At 48.1% G+C, this 19,708-nt stretch overlaps 8 protein-coding genes across 8 annotated transcripts; 3 read left to right on the forward strand and 5 right to left on the reverse strand.

The window, feature by feature from the left end:
• Window positions 1–143: 143 nt before the first annotated feature.
• On the forward strand, window positions 144–2,574 carry LACBIDRAFT_327564 (uncharacterized protein; the record flags this gene model as incomplete). Its single annotated transcript, XM_001881429.1, has 13 exons — window positions 144–235; window positions 288–332; window positions 386–538; window positions 592–973; window positions 1,029–1,140; window positions 1,196–1,249; window positions 1,300–1,474; window positions 1,534–1,624; window positions 1,673–1,779; window positions 1,833–2,037; window positions 2,093–2,243; window positions 2,409–2,473; window positions 2,563–2,574. The coding sequence occupies 13 exons, from the start codon at window positions 144–146 to the stop codon at window positions 2,572–2,574; spliced, it is 1,644 nt and encodes a 547-aa protein (XP_001881464.1).
• A 141-nt stretch (window positions 2,575–2,715) lies between these two features.
• Window positions 2,716–3,989, reverse strand: LACBIDRAFT_294464 (uncharacterized protein; the record flags this gene model as incomplete). The annotated part of the gene is made up of 4 exons (XM_001881583.1): window positions 2,716–3,306; window positions 3,359–3,470; window positions 3,517–3,667; window positions 3,721–3,989. 4 exons carry the CDS (start codon window positions 3,987–3,989, stop codon window positions 2,942–2,944), a joined length of 897 nt encoding a protein of 298 aa, XP_001881618.1. The 3' UTR covers window positions 2,716–2,941.
• Window positions 3,990–4,583: 594 nt separating this feature from the next.
• On the reverse strand, window positions 4,584–5,155 carry LACBIDRAFT_298048 (uncharacterized protein; the record flags this gene model as incomplete). Its single annotated transcript, XM_001881584.1, has 4 exons — window positions 4,584–4,643; window positions 4,694–4,788; window positions 4,837–5,013; window positions 5,065–5,155. 4 exons carry the CDS (start codon window positions 5,153–5,155, stop codon window positions 4,584–4,586), a joined length of 423 nt encoding a protein of 140 aa, XP_001881619.1.
• Window positions 5,156–8,461: 3,306 nt separating this feature from the next.
• Window positions 8,462–10,933, forward strand: LACBIDRAFT_298050 (uncharacterized protein; the record flags this gene model as incomplete). The annotated part of the gene is made up of 14 exons (XM_001881430.1): window positions 8,462–8,550; window positions 8,599–8,643; window positions 8,692–8,844; window positions 8,904–9,285; window positions 9,345–9,447; window positions 9,493–9,546; window positions 9,600–9,774; window positions 9,832–9,922; window positions 9,976–10,082; window positions 10,135–10,339; window positions 10,395–10,539; window positions 10,591–10,760; window positions 10,812–10,825; window positions 10,885–10,933. The coding sequence occupies 14 exons, from the start codon at window positions 8,462–8,464 to the stop codon at window positions 10,931–10,933; spliced, it is 1,782 nt and encodes a 593-aa protein (XP_001881465.1).
• Window positions 10,934–11,078: 145 nt separating this feature from the next.
• On the reverse strand, window positions 11,079–14,948 carry LACBIDRAFT_294465 (uncharacterized protein; the record flags this gene model as incomplete). Its single annotated transcript, XM_001881585.1, has 10 exons — window positions 11,079–12,125; window positions 12,182–12,791; window positions 12,847–13,145; window positions 13,199–13,560; window positions 13,613–13,681; window positions 13,740–14,137; window positions 14,191–14,427; window positions 14,528–14,578; window positions 14,772–14,806; window positions 14,927–14,948. 10 exons carry the CDS (start codon window positions 14,946–14,948, stop codon window positions 11,149–11,151), a joined length of 3,060 nt encoding a protein of 1,019 aa, XP_001881620.1. The 3' UTR covers window positions 11,079–11,148.
• Window positions 14,949–15,234: 286 nt separating this feature from the next.
• Window positions 15,235–16,194, reverse strand: LACBIDRAFT_298052 (uncharacterized protein; the record flags this gene model as incomplete). Its single annotated transcript, XM_001881586.1, has 3 exons — window positions 15,235–15,828; window positions 15,882–15,971; window positions 16,027–16,194. The coding sequence occupies 3 exons, from the start codon at window positions 16,192–16,194 to the stop codon at window positions 15,235–15,237; spliced, it is 852 nt and encodes a 283-aa protein (XP_001881621.1).
• A 1,124-nt stretch (window positions 16,195–17,318) lies between these two features.
• On the reverse strand, window positions 17,319–17,653 carry LACBIDRAFT_298053 (uncharacterized protein; the record flags this gene model as incomplete). Its single annotated transcript, XM_001881587.1, has 3 exons — window positions 17,319–17,515; window positions 17,569–17,590; window positions 17,645–17,653. The coding sequence occupies 3 exons, from the start codon at window positions 17,651–17,653 to the stop codon at window positions 17,319–17,321; spliced, it is 228 nt and encodes a 75-aa protein (XP_001881622.1).
• Window positions 17,654–18,368: 715 nt separating this feature from the next.
• LACBIDRAFT_298054 (uncharacterized protein) lies at window positions 18,369–19,688 on the forward strand (the record flags this gene model as incomplete). Its single annotated transcript, XM_001881431.1, has 1 exon — window positions 18,369–19,688. The coding sequence occupies one exon, from the start codon at window positions 18,369–18,371 to the stop codon at window positions 19,686–19,688; it is 1,320 nt and encodes a 439-aa protein (XP_001881466.1).
• Window positions 19,689–19,708: the final 20 nt, after the last annotated feature.

Raw genomic sequence — 19,708 nt, forward strand, 5'->3', positions numbered from 1 at the left:
GTATCACTTGACAAGTTGACAAGCGCTGAACCATTGAGAGGTTTGACGCCGAGGTACCGCCTGGTTCCGCATTCAATATATGATTTATTGACCGCCAGGCACAGCCATAACACCTCTTGCCTTGCTCCTTGACATCTCAAGTGATGACCCCCACCCGCCCAAGATATCAGGGCTCCCGCCGTAAACTCGTTCTGGCTTTCGATGTTGGGACAACTTACAGCGGAATCTCGTACAGGTGAGCAAGGTCACCTCCTAGCCCACTCTCCTTTCTATAACATCAACTACAGTATCCTCGACCCCGGACAAGTCCCGGAGATCAAAAGTGTGACGAGGTGAGTGATTCAGGATACATTCTACTGACCCCCCCTCTAATTGAACAACTTAGATATCCTGCTCATGAGCATATAAGCGGTGCTTCCAAAATACCAACGATAATCTACTATGACCGCCGTGGAACCGCTCGCGCTATTGGCGCGGAAGCCATGCGTGAGGGCATATATGAGATTGCTGAGGAGGAGGCATGGATCAAAGCCGAATGGTAATCGATCTCGGATCCAATAGTCAATCCCATGTGTAACGCACATTTCGCAGGTTCAAACTCCACCTGCGCGCCAACGGAAACGCATCGCAGAACGTAACGGATAACATTCCTCCCCTTCCACTGAATAAGACCGTTATAGAGGTCATCTCGGATTTGCTCCGATATTTACAGAAATGTGCATCTAGCTACATTCAAGATACCCATGCAAACGGTGCAGATCTATGGAGCTCCGTCAAAAAGGAAATACACTACGTTTTATCCCATCCGAATGGCTGGGAAGGTCGCGAACAGAGTCAGATGCGTCGCGCTGCCGTCCTTGCGGGGCTCATTAAAGACACCGAGGCCGGACATTCACGCCTGTCTTTCGTAACGGAGGGCGAAGCGAGCCTTCACTTCTCTATCCATAATGGCCTTCCCTCTAGTGCAATGGAGGTAACTCGTTCATTCATTCTACACGCAGTAGTAGACGTCTAGTTTTTGATTCTAGGACGGAGAGGGTATCGTTGTTGTAGACGCTGGAGGGGGTACCATAGATCTGAGCGCCTATAAGCGAGGCAGAGGGGCCGACAAGAAATTTTCAGAGATTTCTGTGCCACAGTGTATGTCTCCAGCCTGCCCCAACCCCGAAACTACCTTCACCAATTATTTTGACAGGTCACTTTCATGGCTCCATTTTTGTTACCATCAACGCGCGACAATTCTTAGAAAGTGGGTATATATGAGTACATTTGATGTGTTTATTGCTAAGATATGGATAGGATACCTTGCCGAGTCACAGTTTCTGGATGATCTGGACCACATCATAGAGTGCTTCGATAAAACCACTAAACTCAAATTCCAGAACATAAATGGCACCCAGTACATCAAATTTGGATCAACTCGCGACAACGATCCCGCCTGTAACATCCGCTTTGGACAGCTGAAGCTCGCCGGGTGTGTCTTTACATCACTAGTTTAACATCCTCAATGTAATTAATAATTTCTTGCGCTAGATCTGATGTCGCCCCTTTTTTCCAGCCCTCAGTAGACTGCATCGTGAAAGCTGTCATGGAGCAAAAGACGTTGGCACATGAACCCGTCTCCGTAAGAGGATCATTAGTTTTTACTTCTTTTCGTACTGACTGCAGGTAGCACGTTGTATTGGTCGGGGGATTTGCATCTAGCGATTGGTTGTTCGCGAAGGTCCACGAGGCGTTGACCCCGCACGGCCTCAATGTGCTCCGACCAGAGAATCACTTGTAAATTCCTTTGACCCTTTGGAATGACGGATTATTAACGCATTTTTTGGTAGGAGTAAAGCTGTCTCTGACGGGGCTATATCCTTCCATCTCGATCATCATGTCACAACTAGGGTATCAAAATTCGCATATGGCACTTTCTCTCGCATCGCATACGATCCAAAGAACCCAGAGCACCAAAAACGAAAATCGACTCTTGCTGTGTCGGCTTCTGGTGAAAAGCGAGTAGTCGGTATCTTCCACACCATCTTGCCAAAGGTAGCGTCGGCTATTGTGTCAACCAGCCAAAGAGTAGTTCACTGACCATGTTTAGAGCACACCGGTGTCCGAAGTCAAGGAGTTCCGGAGGGTTAACCACCAGAGATCCGACAAGAAATCGACATTCAAACGATTAACGACCACCCTCGTTTGCTACCGAGGGGCTAAAACGGATACGGCGAAAATGTGGAGGGACGTTGAACCTGGTGAGCGCTCTCGCATATTAATCCAGTCGATACCTCCAGTGACGAAGAAATTTTCAATTTTAGGCATGTTCACAAGGGTCTGCTCGATAGAGATGGACCTTTCGCATTTACCTCTTGTCGCTCAACCTAAGCTCAATGGCGAGTCAGGTATGTTTTATGAGGTAGAATACGAGACTGTTTTGCTCTTCGGCTTGACGGAGTTGAAGGCACAGATAGCCTGGAAAGAGAACGTGAGTTGAATTTCTACGTTGAACCATACATGAGCTCACCTACATACTTGAAAGGGAGTTGAGAAACGGTATGGATCATAATTCTTCAGCACAAGGATTGAACTGAAGAAACCCCACTTTATATAGGAGCACTGTTCGCATTGTTTACGAACCTGAAACTCAACCTGGTAGGGGTTAAGCGTTGCATTTCGTTGTCCTTTTGTTGTATATAGCGGTGGTTTCGCTTTCGGGCTCGCGGGTATGTATCCAAAATGATGATGCAACATTGAACAAAGCGGAATGGCTATCGTACAGTTTTAGTTATCGAGAGGCAGTTTCAACTACTGTACATTTGTATATAAAAGAGAGAGAACAAAGCAGACAGCTGATGGAGGGCATAGTAGTGGAAAACAAGCATATAAGGGGTGCATAGGGTCATAGATGTAATGGGGCATATGTGGCATGAAAGCGTCGTCGCCGTGGAGATCTTCACCACACCCTGATAAATCCACAGGATACGGCCTCCGCGAGTAAAACCCAAAATAATAGGGCAACCTTGAACCCTCCTGACGCCCACCACGAGAAGTCGGTAGATTCGAAGTGCCTAGTGGCCGCTGGCCGGATGCCGGCGAAACAATCTTTAATTAGGACGACCACTCCACACACGAGGTTGCGGAAGTCGCAGAGTAAGTCGTAGATATCCCAAAATGCGGGCGAGAAGGGAACAACACAGTCCATTTGGCTGCTCGTTCCATGGCTGATGAGGTTTGCGAAAAGCGTGATTAACATTAGACAGGTACGCCAGTACGCCCGTAGGTTGCGTTTGATAGAAGTAACCTGCGAAACTGACGTCTCTGAAGAACAATTTATGAAGATCTCAGTCCAAAAAGCAATGCAGAGACTTGCCGAAAATACGAAGCGGCGTGGAGAAGTCTTTTGTTTGTACAGAGATAGCGAGACGGGAAAGACGTTCCTGGTTTGCTGGATAGAACGGTTCGTAACGAGGGAGATCCATAATCTGGCGAACGGTCAACAATATACCATGGAAGGAAAAGCTGACATACCGCGTATTTGTGGGGTTCAAGTCCCCATAACTTCGTTACCTTGCCTAATTCCAACTCCCCCGAATAGGTTAGAGGAATATTGGCCCATACATCAGACTCATAGCCTTGGCGAAGCATTTCGACATCAGCATAAAATTCCACACGAATGGATCTATGAATATAAGCGAATCAGAAGGGAGGAGCAATAAAGGGGATACATCTCACCCAGATGGGATTTCCTTGGGACGGAATGGTGGCCTCTTATGTGGAGCCGTTCGCTTCCAGTGGAGGAAACGGTGTTCTTCTTCCCAGATGGCATCAATGGGAGTTGGGTCGAAAATGGAGGGACTGGTTTCGTATTCTTCGCGCAGTTGGTCGACGATACCAGTCCACGGAAGGCGCCGTGCGAGTCGGATAGAGAGGCTGGCGATGGACATGCCGACGCTGTAAGCGCAGCCGCCCAGAGTGGCTCTTGCAGAATCGGAGTAGAGCATAACTCAAATTAGAGCGCTCTCTGTTCGAGTCAGGTTTCTATATAAGTCGTCGAGTACAAGGTTTCGTGGGTAGGTGCATATTGCATGTCGACCGTTGCTTGAAACTGGGGGAATACAAGAGTTTTTTGGAAGGTTCGGTCGAAGGGCTCCAAGGAGATCGCAGTAATCACCAACTTTGGACAGGACAAGGTTTCTAAGGAACTTCTCAGAAGCATCCAGTCGAGCCATATCGAGCCGAGGAACAAGGCTTGGAACAAGGTCATCAGTATCGTTGGCTCGGAGTCTCTTATTTGTGTGCAGAGTAAGAACCTTCGTAATGCTTCAGTGATTCTGAAGAACGTCGGTGAGTCCTATGAAGTCCAAGCTCAAAATGGAACAAGCAAATTTTGAAGCACGTGATGTGCGGACGCGACGCGATTGTTTGGAACGTGACTAGTTGACTGAAAGCAAAGTGAAATGATGGATACCTAGAAGGAAACAGTGGGTTGAAGGAAAACAATTCGTTAAGGATGTCATCGTAGAGTCAGTAGAACTTGTTCTCTATTGGTTCTGTGGATTTCGATACCTAATATCATCAAAGTCCCTCGATTCATGTCAAAATTTTACCTCCTGAGAGGAAGGTCCTGTTACAGGCGCAGAACTTTCGGGCGACAACTGGAAATGCGTGAGTGATACCATACTCAACATACTAGGGACGGACTAACGGCATTGCGTTTTGCCCTATCTTCGCTCCGTTCTTTGATTGCGCGCAAACCATCAATATACCCGGTTAGAACAAGGCCGAAAATTTTATTAACAACTGCAAAAAAGTCAGGTTTAAGCGGATATAATGGAGAAATGCAGAAACCATCGATCATGTCGTTGGATGCCGGGACTCTCTTGTTCGCGATGATGACCAGCTCGTCAAAGAAAAATTCCTCGGTGGAGGGATCATATGAATAGAATTTGTATTGCTGAAGGTTGGTTAAAAGGCCGTAAATGCGCAAACCTGCAAAGTCGATCTTCTTGTTCATTTCGGCGGCGGCTAAGTGATGGCTCAATGTGGATTAAGTGTACTGCAATAGAAAGTACGCACATAGAAGCTCGAGGAAAAGTCGGGCCAAGCTGTTATCGTCCGGAGTGTTGCGTTTATCTTCAATGACGAGGAAGAGAACTCCGCCAATCATGAAGATCTACTGAATAAGAACAAGGAGCCCGCAAAAGGACAAGTCATACTGACTTCATGTTCAACTTCGCCTCCAGTCGAATATTGGTTCCCAACCATTGCCTGCTCAGGCTTGTCGAACATTCGACCTTGAAATAACGCCATCAACGGAACAAAGTACTGCGTCAATTACAGTGAATGACTACAATGCATATAGTCGCTGTTTGGCTGACATACCGGCTCCAAAAGTCTCACTTTTCCCGCTTCCCTTTCTTGAAACATGCTCTCGCGATAGACGTCTTGCCAACGCCAAGCATTTTGAAGCATGGTATCATGCAGCGATGGCGGGAGGCGATACCTCGGGGTCGTGAAAGTCCCGAGAGTGAGTGTTGAAGTAAGTTCCCGGAGACCATATTGCCGTGCAAAATTGGACCATTTTGCCTGAGAGAACGATGTAAAATCAAGTCTGGCCTTTTTGAAGGCAGAAGTAGAGAGGCGGGCACGATTGGCAAGTTCGCCCAACAGGGCGGCAAGTTCGTCCTCAGGAAGTTCCTTGAATGCAGCAAGCAGTCCTCTATCCAGGTTCATCGACGCAATGACGTCGTCAACGTCAATATCGATATCACGGCTGCGTTTCATAATATGGTGTTTGAAAGTAGTGTTGCCGTCGTCGATTTCGCCACTTCGTTTCACTTCGAGAGGGGTCGAGGTGAATTTATTATTTGTGCCGGCAATCGAAAATAGCCAGAAAAGGAACGCTGGTGCACGTGAAGGGACCTGGTATGTTTTTCTCGCGAAAATATGTTACACCAAATCGAGATATAAGTTTAGTTTGAGCTTCTACATCTAAACATCTAAGCGGATATCTAAAGTGTAAGGCGTCTAAATTAATGCCATGATATAAATAGTAAATCAATGAGGTCAAAACGTTCTACACCAGTTTATCCTGTCCATGTCTAATTGAGGTTGTCCGTTGTTAAACCAGTCCGACATTCGACGTTATGCACACCAAAGCCAAAGATATAACCATATATGGGTTCAAAAAAATAATCATAGCTGCACTTTTTGAAGTAGGCGACGGTGTGGCTGCTGGGTGAATCACGGTCGGGTTCGCTGTCCCGGGAGAAAGGAATATGTCTGTTTGTGATCCTAAAATCTGTAGTCAGTTCCAGAAAGCGGAGAATAAGAAAGGAATAACAACCGTTCGCAAATCCTAATTTGGCGTTATACGTTGGGGATCGTGGGTTTCCAGACAGGTCTGACCCCGAAACAACAATGTTGTTTCCTTCGAGTTGGTTCCAAAACACCATCTAAAAGATCAACAACATTAAAGCAGAGAAACGAAAAGATGACCACCCTCACCTGTTTAGGTCCCTGTATACACTTTGATTTATTGTCTTCGCACCAAACGGGGGGAACTGCTGACGCGACGGCGCTTGAACCCGTCTTGCCAATGACTCGGCAGTGAAAGCCCTGCATATACATGTTCGGTTCGCCGCAGCTACCGCTATACTTTAGACACGCCGATGGGCACAAAAAAAGTTGACATACCCGTCAGCCACCTTAATTCGGGCGGGATGGATGAGAAGTTCATTTTCCAAATTCGCAGTGTGTGCTTACCCAACCCCACTACACAAAATAAACATGGTTAGAGATGAAAGACGCCGAGCAAGAAGAAAAATGTCGTACAGCGCATATACATCCACCTGGTTCGGGACAGGCAGGAAGATCGGGAACTTGATACTCAGCAATACGAAACCAAGGGGTACTAAAAGGAGATTAATATTCGGCGACGTTATGTTATGAACGATACACACTTGTAAAGCACAGTGAAGACGACCAAGTTTTCCGGTGTGACTTGCTTCAAATCAGACGTGTAGGAGATTGCGAAGGCAGTGCCAGCTGCCATGCTTTGGTTCTGCGTGTGGACTAAATAAGGTGAGCATAAGCTAAAAGGAAGCGGATCAAGACATACTGTTCGGGTTGACGATGCAGTCGGTTCCATTTTTACCTTCACTTGTTACCCCGAGGCCGGGATGATTTTGACCATCTCCAAACAAAGCGGTCATTGTACCATTATACGACAGTGTGGTGAAAGCGCGGTTAACCGCAAGCTCGACGGTGAAAACGCCGTTGGCTGGGCTTTGCAAAATGTTAATGGAATATAAGAAATCAACAGTCAGAACTCACAGCTCGAGGAACTCGCCCTCATTTGGAGGGAACTGGTCGCACTGAAAGCAAAAACGGCGTTTGGGATGTATTGATAAATTGAAATCAGATTGGAATTTTGACGGACATTGTTAGTATGATGAAACCACCAGTCAGATTTGTTGAGCTAATAATTATAAGGGTGAGAGATTTTCACGCATGAAAGAACCCGAAGTACCATGAAAAGAGGCTGAACTGCATCATTGGTGTTCTGGTTATTGACGCCTGGCTGCGACCCATTCAAACAATACATCCCTAAAGATGTTAAAGGGAAAATGTGAATTTTTTGGTTCAAATCGACGAATACAATAAGTATTGGTTCACCCTTGTGCCATGCCGCGACATGCGCCTGCGTCGTATGAAATACATTGAAGAGAGTCAGGCCGACAGTGAGAGGAAAAAGAACCCCTCGTATTCCTAGGAGGTTTAAGAGGCTCATGAAAGCGTGAAGGAAGTGGTAGGTTCAGGGTCAAACGTTGAATGCTGAATGGGGGATAATCGGGTGGTAATCAAGTGGTAATCGCGTGCGGCGTGAGCGCCACTCAAGATCTAGGCTGAGTCTCCCTTGAGGTTAACGTTGCAACTTCAACGTTTCGACAGCGCCTGCCTGTGTGATTCGTTTTATCAGTGAACCAGGCATGAAAGTGAAGTCAGGGAATCTGTTCGAATGTCATGCCATCCTACCCAATCCTACCAGGTCCTACCATCCTCATCGAATGGATGACGGAACACCAACGTATCTTTGATGTCAGGGGCACCGGCAAGTTCTCACTGCACTGCCACACAATTTTCGGATTTCTATCGCCGCTCTAAGTCTGGGCGCTATGTCTCCCACACGTGAAGAAGACGAGAGGCTATGGAAGGGCGAACTTGGGGAGTAGCGATAAGGATGTTGTCGAGCTGTGAGTTCACGATGTATTGTTGAGGCAGTGGTTGATTTGAATTTTATGAATAGCCTCCCCCTTATAACAATCTTAGATGTCATGGGCCCTTCCTTGTCAAATTCAAGACGTTGTACCTTGTTGTAAGCGCCGGTATGACATCTATAAAATAGACGTCGACAGGTGTGTTGGCCAAGGACAATTTCCCCCTCTGCCACGGTGTTTTTCCAGGTGACAGCATGGCCTCCCGCATACCTTATCGGGAGTCCCGCCGCAAGCTCGTTATCGCCTTCGATGTAGGCACCACTTTCAGCGGTGTCTCATACAGGTAAACATCCCATTGGTTCATCTACCTTATCTCATTTTGGTGGAATAGCGTTTTAGATCCAGGCCAAATTCCAGAGATCAAAGGTGTGACAAGGTAGCTACTCTAGACCAGATCGGAGGCATCGCCTATCTGTTCTTCTAGATTTCCTGCTCAGGAACATGTGACTGGGTCGTCGAAAATCCCAACCATCATCTACTACGATCCGCGAGGTTCTGTGCGCGCGGTTGGAGCTGAAGCGATCAAGGATGGGGTTTTGGAGTTGGCAACAGATAATGGGTGGGTTAAAGCCGAATGGTGCGTGGACTCTCCGGAGCAAAGCTTTTGAACACTAACACTCAATTATCTCTCAACAGGTTTAAGCTCCACCTTCGGCCTAGGACACGATCCACGGAACACATAGCAGCGGAGATACCACCACTTCCCTCGGGCAAAACTGTCGTTCAAGTTTTTGCTGACTACCTTCGCTACCTTTTCCAATGTACAAGCTCGTATATCAGGGACACTCATGCCAACGGGCACACTTTGTGGGCCTCCGTCGAAAATCACATTGATTATGTTCTTTCACACCCGAACGGTTGGGAAGGTCCACAGCAGAATCAAATGCGGGAGGCAGCAGTGCTCGCCGGACTGATTCCGAGTACGCCGGAAGGACATGCTCGAATCTCCTTTGTTACGGAGGGAGAAGCTAGTTTACACTTCTCAATAAACAACGGATTCTCGTCAACTACAATGAATGTATGTTCCAGTTTGCTTACGACCTTTTTGTATATCCCTAAACCCTTTTTTCTCACAAGAACGGGGATGGTGTACTTATTGTTGATGCTGGCGGCGGCACAATCGATATCAGCGCGTATGCAAGGCGGGGCTCCTCATTTGCCGAAATTGCTGCTCCCCAATGTGAGCGGGATGCAGGGTCTCAATATAAGAGCTAACACATCACAGGTTACTTCCATGGCTCTATTTTTGTCACCATAGAGGCCCGAAAGCTCCTTTCCGGTAAGTTATGCAAAGCGCCTACGTCTCGTAACTCTCCTCATTCATTTCACCAGGACTTCTTTCGGACTCCCCATTTATAGATGACCTGGATCACATCATTCGATGTTTCGATAAAACTACTAAACACCGATTTCGTGATGTTGAGGAGACGCAGTTCATCAAATTTGGCTCAATCCGCGATAACGACGAGGAGTTTAATATTCGTTATGGCCAGCTCAAGTTGACAGGGTGAGAATTTATGTGTTCTTTTATCAGGTAGACCTTATAATGTTTTGACGTTGCTAGACGGGACGTTGCGTCTTGTTTCGAGCCATCCGTCAAATGCGTTGTTGATACTGTGATTGAGCAGCATCGAGTTGCGCGACAAAGATTCTCCGTCCGTCTTTACTACTCTCGAAATTTAATTTCGAGCTGACTCCTTCATGATAGCACGTTATCTTAGTGGGGGGTTTCGCCGCCAGTGATTATCTTCATAACCGATTGCGGGCAATGCTGGAGCCCAGTGGCTTCCTTGTTATCCGCCCCGAAAACCATGTGTCAGTATCGAACGCCATTCGTTTTCACTTATTTTTGACATCCACAATACAGGAGCAAAGCTGTCGCCGATGGGGCAATATCCTTTTACCTGGACCACTTTGTGCGAACGAGGGTAGCGAAAGTTACCTACGGGGCATTTGCTAATGCATTATACAATCCCCACAATCCCGAACATCGGGAACGTGAGGCGGACACCTTTGTCTCAATGGCAGGCGAAAAGCGCGTCCAGGGCTCTTTCACGGTTATATTACCCAAGGCAATGTCCTCACGATTGGCAGGGTAATACATCTTGCTCAGCTATTACTTTTCAGAACACTCAAGTTTCCGAAACACAAGAATTCCGGAGTTCTTTTACTCAACTATACAAACTCAAGACTGATTTCGCGTCATTGACATCCACCGTGTGGTGTTACCGAGGCGTCATAGCTGAACCGAGATGGCGAGATACCGACACCCGTAAGCATTATTTTACCTCTGGTTGTTCATTTACATTGACCACAAGACCAGGGATGTATTCGAAGGTCTGCACGATCGAGTTAGATCTGTCCCATTTTTCCCGTAACACAAAAGAGATCAAACGTCATGGGGCCCAAGGGAAGTTTTACAGGCTTGATTACGACATAGTTTTACTATTCGGATTGACGGAGTTGAAGGCCCAGCTGGCTTGGATGGAAAAGGTTGTGTTTGGTATGAAATGTTACACGCCTTGTGACTGATATAAACTTTAGGGAGTTGAGAAAAAGTGCTGAGGATATCCGCTCAACATATTCAAATAACAACTGACAGATTTTGCAATTCCAGAAGCCCGGCAAAGATTGTTTATGACCCTGACTCAACACGAGAAGATTGATAAAATGGTGCCGGATTCACGAACCTATACCCATACTGTATAGCTGTAGTAATAGATTATGGATCAAAGGATCACCCTAAGACGTCCGCCTCATTTACCCGACATCCTGGTTCGCAAATGCTCTGGGAAGACGTATGCATTGGAATACAGCAGAAAACGCGGTCCTTTAATAATTCAATCTCAAGCCAGGATGGTACAGAGCAAGAAACTAGTAACTAAACAGAGAAAGGACTCCATGCTTCAACCAAACCATCAGTAGTCTTGGACGCCACAGCCCACTCAGGGAGGAAAGCCAGCACCTCCTCGAATGCTGGTATCTTCGCCCTCTCACCACCACCACGCTGTAGATCCCACTGCCCATCTCCATTGTCCAAATTCCCACTCTCATATTCAACCCACTCACAAGCTATCCTCCCCGTGATGCCCTCACCCTCTCGGCCATCATCATCCTCCCACTCAAAGTCGACAACGAACTCGCGATCCCGCGTGCGACTCCACAGTCTGACTTCACTAGCGCCCACCTTCCCCACCTCATAGCCCTTCTGCATTCCCTCGTGGCCGCCCTCCACAACGTACTTGATGATTGGTCGGCTATCGAAGTACAGCCTGCACGAGCGCGTGTTCCGTCCCTGCAAGACAATCTGCCCCTTGCGTACCCCAGTTCTCGCCACTTCCGCTTTAAACCACGATTGTCGGGATTTTGAAGTAGCTCCGACTCGACCCTGCGCTGCAGCAAAATCATCTTCCCAAGGGTTGCGACCCCCAGGTGAGGGAACCAAGGTGCTCTCCCATTCACACGTCACTAACCCCCGTTTAGCCTTCTCGTCTCTGCATTTCAACTCCTTGCCTGATGCCGACGGTAGCCTGGGGATGATTTCGTTTTTCAGGTAGTACGGTGTACCAGTTATAGCTGTAACAACCTTCCTAACCCCGGCGGTTGGATGAACAGTCGAATTTGAGAGGCCCATGATAGAGCTGTGTCTCTCGGAGACAACGTTGGAAAGAGTGACCTTTTGCTGGAAGAACACCTTTAGTGGGTCGGCGGACGAGAAGGGGAACGCGAGCCAGAGGTAGGCAGTGACAATGAGGAAGGAGAGGAAGAAGAGGAAGAAGAGTCCTCGATGCAACTTTCCGCTGAACGGGGTCAACGGGACTGCGAGAAGGACTGCAGTGAGAGAGGCAGCAGCGTAAACTACGAGATCACCATGTTAGCCTCGCAACTAGAGATAAGAAAGGGTGAGGGCTTACCAACGTAGGCGGGGCTTCCGTCAGCCAATGTCTGCGGCAATGAATCCAACAACAGTGACCCCATCTGCGCGATAAGAAGAACCGGTGCCGGAATGGTTAAAAGCAGGTGGACTATCCACCATCCAACCACACCGCCCTCCTGTGGCTTCCGCAACGACGCTCTCGAGTATCCAATAAGGGGCGTAGCTTCAGTGGGTGGTTGGCGCTGTTCCCGGTCGTCATCATCAGCATCCTGGTCTTCTTCGTGTTCATGATGATGGTGGTGATGAGCGCTGTGGAACCGGACTCGAGGTCCACCTTGAGGAACAGGCAGCATCATCCCCTCCACGGCTGCGAGGAGGCAAGCGATCCAAACACCAGTATTCCAAGCTGTCACAAAGTACAGGCCGCCAACTTGGGCCCGCGCAACGGCGATGGTGGAGAACAACAGTAAGATCCATGTGAATATGTAGACCTGGATGAGGAGTGTGTGTTTCTCCCTCTCGGGTGCAATGTATTTGGCCGTGGGGCTTTGGGTTTGATTGAATGTGAATGTGAGGGGAATGACCAGAGATAGGTATGCCAGAGAAAAGAAGGAGATGAGGACAAGATATGGGGAGGAGTAAACCGTCTGTAATGGAGTGAGACTGAGCAATCTCGCTGATGAAATGTGGAGAATGACGTACGAAAGAGTTGAAAGCTAAGTAACCCCACACCAGGAGAGCCTGTAACGCGATTGTGATAACCAGGGCAATCCAGAACTTGGAACGTCTCCACAGAGCCCGGAGCCAAGATCGCTGCTTCAACCATTCCAAAACCGAGGGGCGGGAAACGGGATGACCATTCGGTTGCCTTGCACGCTCATTACGCAGAACATACTCACAAACGACGAAGAATATCAATGAGATGGGCCCGACAACCAGCGACACGACATTGTAGATCAGTAGGTCGTTGAGATAAAAGATGACCAGCTCTGCTTTCACTACTAAAAGCAAAGCATTAGCATGACCTCAACAGACAAGGATTGCAAGAACTCACAGTCAAAGTAAACGGGAGTCCCACCAGAACCTTGATCTTGCTTGTGTCGTTTCGCGTTGAGCAAGGCATTGCCGGCCCCTTGAGCAGTTTCCATCATGGCCCAAAGACTACGCTCTCCGCCATTGGTGTACGGGACCGCATCATACTTGGTATGGTATCTACTTCGGCCTTTGTAAAAGGCAACGTCGAGTCCTTCCATTTCTGCGCCTGCGCCAGTGTATACTTCGTAATCCGTCCCAGAACGTATCACACCGCGTGCAAATGCATCGGAAGAGATGACATTTGCATGGGGGTGGGGGACGTAATCCGACCGAAAGGCACGTACGGGAGAAGTGGATGTTGCTCGGAAAAGGATGGGGCGGCTGCAGCACAGAATGTGAGACATGAAACACGGAGAGGAAACGAAACACGCACCCTCCTGCAGCTGCGCCCTCGAGGTTGAGAAACGTGTCGGTGAGGTTTGACCATGTATGTTGCAAGAACCTAAATTAGCGCTATGAGTCTACTGAGCTGGTAAACAAAAACACGTTGGGACACTGACGCATGTGCACCGTTGAGCCAATCCTCCTCCCCGTTGTTGATGTTAAAAATGGCGGTCCTGTCCGGACGGTGCTTTGCGAAATAGTCGATGAGTTGTAAGAGTGTTACAACACCCATGCCGTCATCGGTTGCGCCTGGTGCAGTGGACACCGAGTCGTAATGTGCTGAGAACAGCACCCCGTCATTACCGTTGGAACTCTTGCCATCAATCTTGACAAGGATGTTGGTGCCCTCAAAGTAGACACCGTATCCAGGGGATGCCCATGAGCCGTTTGAAGTCTGATCATCGGATATGTGAACAAAAGAAGTCGAAGCTGCCACCGGGCGGACTCGCGAGAGTATATAATCGTGTACTGCATCGTTGTAGTGGGAGTTGTACGGATGTGGGTGTGCTGTGATCTGAAGTGACACTTGAGTATCCATCCCGATTGTGGGAGACAACGGGCACTTACGTGACGAAGGTCCGTATAAGCCTGCTTCAAGTCAAGCCCGTTTTGATTCTTGGGCGGTTCGGGGAGCCAGTCCGTCACAATAACCAAGGTGAATATGGTCAAGTATGTGAGCAATACGAGGACAGTGGTTGGTATGACCCGAAAGCCAACCACTGTAGGTATTCGGTCGACGATTCTCATCGTCGTGGGGGTAAGAGGAGAACGTTGTCCTGTCAGATCCGGAGGGTGGTGTGAATACTGTCGATATCTCGTGGCTGCCTTGCGTCACTGCAATGAACATTGTAACGTTCGTCATAATCGTTTGATCTGGCAGGTGTGATGATCGTAGGTCACATACCGAAATTGAATTGCCCTGAGCGTCAACTTCCTCGAACTTGCAACGTTCCTTCTACTGTCCGTTGTAGATATACTTATTCGTTTCAAAGGCTTAGCCTGATAATCCAGAGTCAACTCCTCCGAAAGAAATGGACAGAACGGATCACCAACTTTGAAGTGCCAATTTCTCTCGACAAGTCCACTGTTACAAAAAGAATGAAGAATGGATTTCACGCCTTCTCATAACTCTGGAAGATTACACATACCCATAGACTCGGGCGACGTTGGAAAAATGTGGAATCTGGTTGAAGGTTGGTTTTACGAGAACACGTTTTATGAATTACGTAAGTAATATGTACATATTTATTTTCTCCTTCTACCACCATTCCCCATTGCGGCGACTCTGTAAATGAAGACTCACAAAAATTGATTTCAAGAAACATTTCGTAGACTATCTTTACTGGTTGAGTGAGATTCTACCCTTTCAAGGCTCCCATCTCCTCCAGTCCTGGACGGTAAGATTATTTTCCCTTCACACTCTAGTATCCAAACATCTCAAAAATAGTTTCTGTTTCATTTAAGATCTTGTAAAAAGCAGTACGGTGATTACAATGGAATCTCGAAAGTGGTCCATTTCAACACAGATTATGTTCCTCCGAACAATTGTGTCGTTCGAAGGCGCTTACGCAAAAGTACGAGCCACATCAAAACACCAAACACCAATGGAATTTACGTCTGCCAGGTCATCTGCATTTCCCGCCATTCGCCAAAAGTTTGATCCCTCTGAATGCCCCCAACAATGTGAAAACATTGGCCATTGGCTTTGAATGGATCGCCGCTATGGACCTGCGCAGTAGCCCGGCTAAAAGCAGCCAAAAAAGTCGGATTGTTCAACATCGTTGGGGCAACTGTACTCTCGGCAGTCAGCCCGAATGTGACGGGCGACTTTACGATGGACGCTACGGCAGCGAGAGCCGTTCCGGCTGCAGCGGCAGAAGCGCCATGACTGAAGGCGTAGCTGGACGCTGCAGCAATGAGCGACACATAATTTGGAGCAAGGCGATTAGGTGGATGGGTATGAATAGTGGGCTCGTTATTCCCAGTAAACGGATAACAAACGATATTGTATGTGTTGATCCAATGAAGGTATCTGAAAGCTCGCTGGCCAGGCTGAAGAACACCCCAAAATTCGGGGACTGTTTGATATAAGACGTAAACGAGGGGAAGTTCTGTCAGATTCGTTATTCCGACATATAGGTGACCTTTGGTTCTCTCGTCGACAACGCGCAGGCCAGCGGTTGGCGCGGTGTCACCATTCTTCAGCTTGAAATAGGTTAGAATGGGTGTATTTCTTTGCGGAAGAAGATCAAGCTCACGACGACCGGAAGAAAGGTTGTGGGGTCTTCATTTGCTTCAGCAAGTCGGTAAGGTCCCCGAATCTCGACGTCTTCAAGGTCTTTCGCTGTCTAGGATACAGACGTAAATTGAGAAAAAAATAAGAGCAGATTATGCTGTACTCACCTCATGCCGGCCATAAGTCGAGGGTATTTGCGACATGCTATCACGAATATACTTTCCAAAGTGAAGGAAGATTGGTCTGCGATCAGTGCAGAGCAATACCAAGGAGAAGACTTCTTTTGTACTCTCCTTGACCAGGGCATGGGAGTGTACACGGTTCCATGTGAACATCTCATGACGTATCCGTTCTTCAGATAGAGGTAGAACAAAAGTTGAATAGGAATTAGCAAAACACCGGTTTTCTCGTTGTGTCTTTCGTGAGTACCTCCGTAGTCAGGTATTTTGCATCGCAGTGTAGGCTTATCTCTCTCCCTTTCCCTTCTATCCTCCCATTTCTGATCATTGTCCAGTTTTCCGAGTTCTGGTTCCTGTGTTGGGTCGCTCCATGATATAATTAACCAAATTGTGGTGACCAAATATTTGAGAACGCGTCATTGCAGTTCACCGCGTAAGGAGTCCCTCGTTGAGTAAACGTCGACGCGTATCCCAGCTTGCAAGGGCCCTGCCATCGCCGGAGTCCTGTTTCTTCAGGCCGGGGATCATTATCACCGAGTTCTTGTGTTGAAGGATTTATTGTCAACGAAGGAAAGGAAGTAGGCAAGCGTCTGAGACGTTTGTTATACGGAAGAATGATGTGGAATGAAGTCGAGCAAACATCCTCGTGACAAACTTGAAGATAAACAAAGCGACTCGGAAACAGACAAAGCTAAATTTCGCAATTCGTTCACGGTGACCGAATGGAACAGAATGGAATACTGGTGGTTGTAGGCCATGGTGAGGATGACGGCTTCATTGGGTCAACAGCGTAACGATCAAATGGGGTCACGGTAAGAAAGGGAAATAATCTACAAACGCTTTGGACTTGACGGGCAAAACATACCGCACTCCCTTTTCATAGGTGTGTCTCTTTCCCATAGATGACCGTCGTCGTGTTGAACGGGAAGTATGGTAATCAAGAGAGCCCACGGTTTGCACTTAGTATCTGGTCTCCTGCATAAGATGGTGATGGGAGAAGGCATCGCTACCCATGCGAACTTTGAAGCCGTTGCAAGATGGTGAATTGCGTTCACGGCACGCTCACCAAAATCCCCTCCTTCTCCTCAGCTCGCTTTCGTCTTTTCTTCACCCCCCATAATTCCGGGTTTAGGCTTGCTTTTGGACGTCATCTGATGAGTTTAATCGTCTCCTCACCTCCGTGGCCAAGCCTATGCTCACACCTTAAGGACTGGAATCTCAGTACCATCGCTATCATTACTGATGAACTTCCTTCGCGCACTGAGTTCATAGAATTTGACTCACTGCCAGTCCTTTTCTTTAGGGTGATCTCTCATCCACCTTTGCACAACATTCGGCAAGGGACACGAAGTCGATTCGCCCCTGCCCTCCGTCAGTTTGTAAAAGCGTTGGCAGCACTCGTACAAACTTCGAAGATTCTTTTCGCATTTTTCCGGGGCGTATGTGTTTCTGTTTAAACAGCTTTGCAAGTCGCAAGCTATGGCTCATCTCAGTCCTCGCAATTGTTTTAGTCGAAGCAAGGTAAGATACCTTCAGTTTGACAAGTGTTAATCTTGAGATAATCAGCTTTTCTTTAAGTTGCACAACATATTCAAGCATCGCTCACCTTTGTCATTTTTTTGTATTGATTTTTTGGAGTTTGGGATGGTGGGAGTTGGAAACCAAGTGTGATCTCATGCGGTACCGAGCAGTTGACGACAGTTGATGTTTGTTATCCGAGTTGTTGCCTTTGGGCTTGGCATCATTCTCGAAGTTCAAACGACATTTCTCCTCATTTCTCCAACATTTTCTTTCTTGCCTTGCCTCTGAAGACCTTTTGTAGCTGACACATTCCGACATATTCCTAGGGTGACTTATTCCCCTATTTTCTTTTTTGCATCAATCATAAAATTACATTATACTCAGTTGCTCATGATCGATTGATCTCTCCTGATGCCACGGTACTCAATTCTATACTTACTTAGACGCCGACCATCTTTGAACGAAATCGTTCGTTTACGGAGAGATAAGGGCCAAACTATTCTCCCTCTCCTGCCTCCGAAGCCTTTCCAACATCCCTCTCCTATGCATAGTTTTCTGAAACATTCATCCAGATGGTTCCGTGCCGAATACCTCCTTAGTTGGTTTCCTTCCAACTAGCTCCAACTTCATAATATTGGATCTCTCGAAGTATTGGTCTGCGGTACGATCCTTAAGAGGTCCCGTCCGGGCCCGGGATCGCCAACGAGGGCTGTGCTGCTGCTGTGCCTGGCTAGCGACCAAGACATGCACAGATATGTATATGTCAATCTTCTCCTCACGATCGCCCTATCCCTCCCTCTGTAACCATTATGGCGCCCCAAACGAGTGCATCTTCTCCGACGCCTACTGTGCAGCTTTCGCGAGTGTCGCACGCGCAGAGCTCCGTATCCGGGAGGTTGATCACCCTTGCAATCGTCCTCGGTTGCCTGATCTTCGTCGTTCTCCTTGTGCTCGCCATTGTACCTCTTGTGCGACGTCGCTTCTACAAACGCGTGCCAAAAACGAAGACGATGGCCGACATGAACGAGGCTCAAGAGAGAGTCAAGGTTCCCCAGCAGTATCGAAAAGGACACAGACCAACTCAATCGGAGATCGTGGGTATGATGCCTCTACTTCCCAATCCACCAAATCGCCTTTCGGTCGTTATGGAAGAAAGACCATCATATTTGTCGACGGCATCCCGAGACCGTCAAATGTCCGCCTTCATCAATGTGAACTACGAAGGGGTCGTTGCAGAGTTTGATCCGTACGCTTTATCACGCCCGTCCTCTCGCGAACTCCTGCCAACTGCACCTCAACTGATTGCCCCTGCCATACCCAGTAGCACATTCCGTGCTTTATCTCCTCCTCCAAGGCTTCCTCCGCTCATAATACCCGGCCTAAACGACTCCCCAACCCCAAAGCCTACTCGAAAAGCATCCACCAGATCGGCTGCAGAATCAGACGACTCCGCATCCATCTACTCACAAGCCTCTGCATCCACCTACGTCGCATATAGATCAAACGCACTTCCATTCTCCGTATCCTCAACACCGCCCGTCCCAGCTCTTCCCGATTATCTCAAGTCGCAATCAGCGGCACCCCGACCCCTCACTGGCACGCTCACCCACCTTCCTTTGTTGCCGTCTAGCTCATCGACGTCCTTCACAGAGATTCCTTTATCTACACCGGACGACGAATCTACTCTCACACGTGGTGATACCCTCTTCGTCGGACGACTCTTAAAATCCCGAGCTAGGGATGCCCCGAGTCCACCTTCTCGCTCATCAACGCAAGTATCCCGTATCGAACGAGCCGGATCTATCAAGCCTGCCATACCCGAAGAAGAAGAAGAGGGGCAATACGGATCTCGATACCGGGTTAAGAACCGGGTCGGTAGGAGGAAGATGAGGATACAGGAGAATATCGGACCAAAACCCCCTATGGGAACTCTAGCTGAGGCGTCTTCGCCCGATCTCACTGAGCCTCCTGCATCGCCTCCACACGCGTTTGGTAGGGATGGGTCTTTAGTGGATGGTCAGACGCCTGCGGTGCGTTACCCATCCCTAGAGGATCCCCCTTTCTACAGAGAGACGGCTCCTTTGAACATTGTTGGTGCACAGGAGAAAGCGAGCGCCAGTTCGCAGTAAGGAGTTTCGCTGGGCTCAAT

Source organism: Laccaria bicolor, genomic scaffold, assembly GCF_000143565.1.
Source record: "Laccaria bicolor S238N-H82 LACBIscaffold_13 genomic scaffold, whole genome shotgun sequence".
In the NCBI taxonomy this organism is placed as follows: domain Eukaryota; kingdom Fungi; phylum Basidiomycota; class Agaricomycetes; order Agaricales; family Hydnangiaceae; genus Laccaria; species Laccaria bicolor.